The 7,414-nt window shown below is 49.4% G+C and overlaps 1 protein-coding gene across 1 annotated transcript in view; it reads left to right on the top strand.

The window, feature by feature from the left end:
- SLC5A6 (solute carrier family 5 member 6) overlaps nucleotides 1-2,586 on the top strand; it is a 55,169-nt gene extending 52,583 nt beyond the window's left edge. Inside the window, exons 17-18 of the mRNA XM_017545586.2 lie at nucleotides 2,008-2,123; nucleotides 2,482-2,586. Of these exons, the coding sequence (XP_017401075.1) occupies nucleotides 2,008-2,093 (86 nt within the window). The 3' untranslated portion in view covers nucleotides 2,094-2,123; nucleotides 2,482-2,586. The remainder of the gene's footprint in view (nucleotides 1-2,007; nucleotides 2,124-2,481) is intronic.
- The last annotated feature ends 4,828 nt before the right edge of the window (nucleotides 2,587-7,414 follow it).

The following is a 7,414-nucleotide window of genomic DNA, read 5'->3' as shown; positions in this document are numbered from 1 at the left end:
TTTTAAACAGAGCTTTACTTCAACTTCTGGTTTACCCTACTATTCTTCTTCTCAGAGCGTATAAGAGCTTGATAGTTTTATATTATTCTCCTGTTGTGAGTGTATCAATTATGGCTGCTTCCCTCTCCCAGAGCTATTCAAAAGCTTTAGAAAAAGTGCACCTGTTCCTAAGGCAGGGCACAGTGGCTCACACCTGTAATCCCAGCACTTGGGAAACTGAGACGGGTGGATCACCTAAGATCAGGAGTTTCAGACTAGCCTGGTCAACATGGTGAAACCTCGGCTCTACTAAAAATAAAAAATTAGCTGGGTGTGGTGGTGCACACCTGTAACCCCAGCTACTTGGGGGGCTGAGGCAAGAGAATTCTTGAACTCGGGAGGCAGAGGTTGCAGTGAGCCAAGATTACACCATTCCAGTCCAGGCTGGGCATCAAGAGAGAAACTCTGTCTCAAAAAAAAAAAAGAGTGTACCTATTCCTTCTCAAGGACCCCAGAGCTTCAGTGCCCAGCCAGCCATCATGCAGTTAGCTGATATGTGACATAGAATCTGTGATATGGTTTGGCTGTGTCCCCACCCAAATATCATCCTCAATTGTAGTTCCCATAATCCCCCTGTGTTGTGGGAGGGGGACCCGGTGGGAGGTAATTTAATCATGAGAGTAGTTACCCTCATGCTGTTCTCATGATAGTGAGTGTGTTCTCATGAGATCTGATGATTTTTATTTATTTATTTTAGAGATGGGGTTTCTCCATATTAGTCAGGCTGGTCTTGAACTCCCAACCTCAGGTGATCCACCTGCCTTGGTCTCCCAAAGTGCTGAGATTATAGGCATGAGCCACTGCACCCATCTGAGATCTGATGGTTTTATAAGTGCCTCTCCTGCTTTTGCTCTGCACGTCTCCTTGCTGCCAGCATGTGAAGAAGGACATGTTTGCTTCCCCTTCTGCCATGATTGTAAGTTTCCCAAGGCCTCCCCAGCCCTGTGGAACAGTGAGACAATTAAAGCTCTTTCCTTATTAAATTACCCAATCTTGAGTACATCTTTATTAGCAGCATGAGAGCAGAGTAAGACAATCCATTTTCATCCGACTGGGCCTGGACCCAGAACTGCTGAGCCACTAAAGCATGATACAACTGCCAAGTGATTTAGGACGAACCGATTTACTCAACTTGTATTTCTGCTTCCACCATCATCAACGTGGAGGGTTGTTTCTATTCTCATTACTGGATCATACTTTTTGGTAACTTTTCCAAGGTTAAAAAAAAGCAATCGTCTTTGGCCCTACATAACTTCTGGCATATTTAATGGCAGAGGCCCTTAGTTCCTCTTCTCTCCCCAACGTCTCACCTGCGCTCAGCTCCTACCTCTTTTTAGTATCTCCTGAGGTTACTCAGAACCCTGGAGTGGGCCCTTGTCCTCTGTTTTGCTGCTTAGCAGCTGACCCTCTTGCTGTGTTGGGGATCAAGTTTTCTCTCCCAAAGCAAAGTTTGGGAGGTAGAATCCAGGAGAGGGAAGGCATACCACATTCCCAAAGCAGCCTGGAGCACAGAGATCGGGGAAGTAGGAAACTCAGAGTCTACCAAGAGGCCACAGATACCCCAGGGCTGACCATCCACAAAGCTGGGAAGGTGGGGGTTCTTTTGGAGGCCACTTCCTAGCTGGGGCCTGTGGGGCTACAGCTGACAGGCAGCCCTGTGGGGGTTGGAGGACCTGGAATCTGCTCATTGCTGAGGGTGTGGGGGAGAGCATGGGAGAGGGTGGGGGTGAGGGTGTGGGACCGCAGTGCAGATGAGCACCGAGGGTCTGTGGGAGAGCCCTAGGGGACTCTACCCTCTGGGGAGAAAGGCTCCTGCCCTCTGAGCTCTTGGGTGTCCGTAGCTGTCAGGTTTTTCTGCTGGGATGTAGGAGGTGGGTGGGGGCTGGGGCCTCTGCGGCCCAAGGGAGGACATGGGTCCACTGCTGTGGATGGTTCCATGCAGAGACTCAGAAGCACCTCTGCCTTCAGGAGGAATGCGGGGCCGGTCCCTGAACCCTGCGACCATTTACCCAGTATGGCCGAAGCTCCTGGCCCTTCTGCCCTTGTCCTGTTAGAAGCGGCTCCACTGTGGGAGCTACAGCCAGGTAGTACCTGCTGTCCAAGTGACCCCTCCCTGCCCTTCTCCGCAGATGCTGACCCTCCAGGTTCCCTTCCACCCCTTTTCTCTCCCCCTTCCCTCGGTGCCCCTCTCTCTCAGGATCAGCTAAACCTGGACTGTCCCACATGGCTGTCTCAGCTTCTACCCATAGGGGATGCACTGGCTTGCGGGATAGAAGGATCTCAGGGCTCAGAGGAGATCAGCCCCAGTCTGGGCTGGTCAGCTGCCCTCCCCTTGCTGCGCTCCCCACTGTGCTGTCTAGCAGGGACCTTTTCTATGTGAATCCCATCACCATCTGTAGTTCATATTTACCAGCTCCACCCTCCTTTGCTCTGTGTTTGTAGAACCACCTCATAGATGGTGAGCTGTTTTCCAAGAAGCTGAGGAATGGTGTGCTGGGGAACAGCAGAGATAAAGAGGCCATGGCCCTGGACGGCACTACCCATCGGGGGAGCAGCCTCACCTGCGACCTCCAGGAGACCTCCCTGTTATGTTGACTCAGGACCCCACCTCTGTCCTCACTGTGCCAGGCGCTCCCCCCTAGTCCTCTGTCTCTGGGCGAGTAGAGCTGCCTCAGTACAGAGGTGAACAGACAGGCAGGCCAGGGGCTGTCCTCCCCTATCAACAAGCTATTCTAGAGTTGATGTTCTCATAATTTTTGTTCTCAGGACCTCCTTACATTCTTAAAAAAAAAAGGTAGGACCTCGAAGAGCTTTTGCTTATGTGGGTTATATCTATCCATAGCCGTTATGTTATAAATTACAGTAGAGAATTTTTAAAAATGTTTATTTTAAAATAATGCTAATTAATTAACCCATTTTATGTGAACACATATAACATTTTGATGCAATATTATTATTTTCCATACAAGAAGAAAATATTTAGTGCCCTGGCAGTGCTTTACATTTTTTGCAAATATCTTTAATGTCTGTTGTAATCGATGACTGGAGTCTCTTATCTGCTCCTTCGTTCCGTTTGTTGCAATATCACATGTCATGTGGCTTCTGGAAAATTCCACTACACCCTTGAGAGGGTAAGAGTAATAAATACAAATAACTTCTTTTTTGTTTGTTTGAGACAGGGTCTCACTCCTGTTGCCGAGGCTGAAGTGCAGTGGTGAGAAGTGGTAAGAACACGGCTCACTGCAGCCTCGACCTCCCAGGCTCAGATGACTCTCCCATCTCAGCTTCTCCAGTAGGTGAGACTACATGTGTATACCACCAAGCCCAGCTAATTTTGGGGGGCTTTTTAAAAAATGTTTTAATTCTTTTTTTTTTTATATGAAGTTTTGCTCTTGCTGCCCAGGCTAGAGTGCAATGGTGCAATCTTGGCTCGCTGCAACCTCTACCTCCAGGGTTCAAGTGATTCTCCTGCCTCGGCATCCTGAGTAACTGGGATTACAGGCATGCGCTACCGCGCCCAGCCCTTGTTTTTATATTTTTGAGTTGGAGTCTCACTTTGTTCCCCAGGCTAGAGTGCAGTGGCGGGATCTCAGCTCGCTGCAACCTCCGCCTCCCGGGTTCAAGCAATTCTCCTCTCTCAGCTTCCTGGGTAGCTGGGACTACAAACACATGCCACCATGCCCAGCTAATTTGTGTATTTTTAGTAGAGATGGGGTTTCACAATATTGGTCAGCTTGTCTCAAACTCCTGATCTTAGGTGATCCACCTGCCTCGGCCTCCCAAAGTGCTGGGATTACAGGCGTGAGCCACTATGCCAGGCCTGTTTTGTTTTTTTGAGATGGAATCTCACTCTGTCACCCAGGCTGGAATGCAGTAGCACCATCTTGGCTCACTGCAAACTCCGCCTCCTGGGTTCAAGCGATTCTCATCCCTAGCTGGGATTACAGGCCAACTAGCTGGGATTATAGGCGTGTGCCACCACATCTGGCTAATTTTTGTATTTTTAGTAGAGACGGGGTTTTGCCATGTTGCCCAGGCTGGTTTGAACTCCTGGGCTCAAGAGATCCACTTGCCTCTGCCATCCAAAGTGCTGGATTACAGGTGTGAGCCACCACGTGTGGCCTAAAAATACAAAACTATCAGAATAGGTTTGGTCACTTAGACCACCTTAAGGGCCTCAGAAACCCCCAGGATTCCTAGACCATACTCTGGATACCTCTGATCTGGAGCAGGAGTTAGCAAACTTCTGTTAAGGGCTAGAAAGTAAATATTTTAGGTTTTTCTGTCTCTAGCTCGGCTATTTGACTCTGCAATGCTATCAGGAAGGCAGTCATAAATAATGCTTACACATGAGTGTGGATGTGTTCCAGTAAAACTTTATTTACAAAAATACATGGGGTGCTGGGTTTGACCCACTGGCCACAGTTTTCCTATCTTGATCTAGAATAGAATAAGCTTTCAGGGGCCTTGGGTTTAGGGCTCGTGCCACGCAAGGGAGAGGACAGTGCCATCTGACTCACCCTAGCCAGGCTCCTCCCAAAGGAAGAGAATAGAAGTCTCAGAGAAGGCTAGGTCTTCTACTTCTCTAGTTCCCAAATTGGTAAAATCCAGTGTCCACTGTAATACTTAGAAATCACTGGGCCAGCTCTGCTTCTCTCACAGCCCCATCTTTTTAGACAGAGTTTCACTCTGGTTGCTCAGGCTGGAGTGCAGTGGTGCAATCCCAGCTCACCACAACTTCCACCTCCCGCGTTCAAGAGATTCTCCTGCCTCAGCCACCCAAGTAGCTGGGATTACAGGCATGTGCCACCATGGCCAGCTAATTTTGTATTTTTAGTACAGATAGGATTTCACCACGTTGGCCAGGCTGGTCTCGAACTCCTAACGTCGTCAGATGATCTGCCCACCTCAGGCTCCCAAAGTGCTGGGATTACAGGCATGAGCCGCTGCACCCAGCCCCACAGCCCCATCTAAGCCTCCACCCTGCCATCCTGTTCCTCAGAAAGCACATGCTCTGTGGAGGGAGCCAGCAGGGAAGTCTTGCTCCCCACCTCTACCTCCATCCCAATCCCAAGTCCTGGGGATGTGACAGGTGGGGCAGGAAGTCCAAGTGGGCCATGTCCCCTGTGGAGCAGCTGAGCCTCCAACTCCTGAGCTAGGCCACCCTAGTGTCATTTGCCATCCATGCTCAAATGTTTTCATCCACCTTTCTTTCTCTTTCTTTTCCTTCCTTCCTTCCTTTCCCTGCCTCCCTCTCTCTCCTTCCTTCCTTCTTTTCTCTCTCTCCTTCCTTCCTTCCTTCTTTCTTTCCTTTCTTCCTTCTTTCTTTTCCTTCTTTCCTTCTTTCCTTCCTTCTTTGTTTCTCTTTCTTTCTCTCTCTCTCCTTCCTTCCTTCTTTCTTTCCTTTCCTTTCTTTTCCTTCCTTCCTTCCTTCCTTCCTTCCTTCCTTCCTTCCTTCCTTCCTTCCTTCCTTCCCTTCCTCCTTTCTCTCTCTCTCTCTCTTTCCTTTCTTTCTCACTGTGCTGCACAGGCTGGTATACAGTGGCACGATCACAGCTCACTGTAGTTTTAACCTCCTCGGCTCAAGTGATCCTCCCACCTCAGCTTCCTGAGTAGTTCAGACTACAGGGGAGCACCATTATACCTGGCTAATTTAACTTTTCTTTCTTTCTTTCTCTCTCTCTTTCTTTCTTTTCTTCTCTTTCTTTCTTCTTTCTTTTCTTTCTTTTTTCTTTCTTTCTTTCCGTCTGTCTGTCTTGTTTTTCTGCCTTTGTTTCTCTTTCTTTCTTTTTTTTGACAAGATCTTACTATTTTGCCCAGGCTGGTCTCAAACTCCTGGGCTCGAGTGATCTCCTGCTTGGCCTCCCCAAAATGCTGAAATGACAGACTTGAGCATCTAGCCTCCCGTTTTCTCTTAGAGCTTCTTTCCCACATACCTTGTTCCTAGAGAATAAAAGCTATTGTTGGACCCAAATCTCAGTAGCCTACAACTGCTCCTGTCTGCCCAATGCTCCCCAACCGTGGTGGCAGTGAAAGCCTCCCAGTGAGCATGTGTTTTTCTTTCTTTCTTTCTTTCTTGCTTGCTTGCTTGCTTGCTTTCTTCTTTCTTTCTTTCTTTTCTTTCTCCTTCCTTCCTTCATTCCTTCTTTTCTTTTCTTTTCCTTTTCTTTTCTTTTCTTTTTTTTCTTTTTTGAAATGGAGTCTTGCTCTATTGCCCAGTCTGGAGTGCAGTGATGCAATCTCTGCTCACTGCAACCTCCACCTCCTGGGTTCAAGCAATTCTCCTGCCTCAGCCTCCCAAGTAGCTAGGATTACAGGTGCCTACCACCATGTCTGGCTAATTTTTGTATTTTTAGTAGGCACAGGGTTTCATCATGTTTGCCAGGCTGGTCTCGAACTCCTGACCTCAGATGATCTGCCCACCTCAGACTCCCAAAGTGCTGGGATTACAGGCGTGAGCCACAGTACCTGGCCATGTTTTTTTTTCCCTCACTGCAGAGACAAAGGGGGCTACTGCTGGTTCTGGTGCATTCATGTATCCAAGTCCTGACATGTCTCAAGGGCATCACTGTGCTTGCTAGGGAGGGAGGGCCCAGTCCCTCCACTGGTTATTCCTATGCATCCCCTGGGACTTCCCTTGGCTCACCCTGCCCCCGACAGGCCCCTCTGCTCGTTGGCCTGAAGGAACTGGGTCTCTGAGCCTGGAGGAGATGGCCTTTGCCCCACCGCCCTCGGACTGTCCTGGGTGGGAAGGAGAACAGTTTTGCCTGAGAAACTTGTAGTGACGGGCCTTGCCTCCTGCAGCCCTCCACCTGTATCGTCCTTCCTGTGCCCTCCTTGTCTTCACCAGGGCCATGCCATCACCCATGAGGGCTCTGATGTTACTAGGCAAAGGCCTGAGTCTGAGCAGAGCAGGGTGGGGCAAGCTCCAACCCACAGTCTACCCTGTTATCAGGAGCTCCATGCTGTCCGGAGACCCCGACACACACCTTAAGCCAATTTTCCTTCATCCCTAGAAAAACTGTGTGCCACCAAATGGGGAGGAAATGTATCTGCTTCCCTTCCTCCTACCCCCAGGGAACTCAACCAGGAAGATACTGCTGTTTGGCTTTAAAAATAGTATATTCTAGCGGGACTTTTATGGTCTTGTGAAGAACACTATGCTCATGCCCTCCCACACCCGGCCTCTGCCCCTGCCTGGACCCGGCCAGCTGCCCACAACAGCTCTGCACAAGAGCCTCAGGGTCTCTCTGCAGAGGCTTGGTTCCAGGCAGATTTATGAGTTCAGCCTTGGCTGAGGCCTTCTCCCCATGGCTCCCGGCCACATTCCAGCTGTTCTCCCACATCCTATGCAGCTCGGGGCTGGGATGTTCTG

The sequence above is a fragment of the Cebus imitator genome, unplaced genomic scaffold (genome assembly GCF_001604975.1).
Source record: "Cebus imitator isolate Cc_AM_T3 unplaced genomic scaffold, Cebus_imitator-1.0 Scaffold180, whole genome shotgun sequence".
Lineage (NCBI taxonomy): Eukaryota > Metazoa > Chordata > Mammalia > Primates > Cebidae > Cebus > Cebus imitator.
The sequence above is the reverse complement of the archived record's forward strand: the minus strand, read 5'-3'. Positions and strand labels throughout refer to the sequence as shown.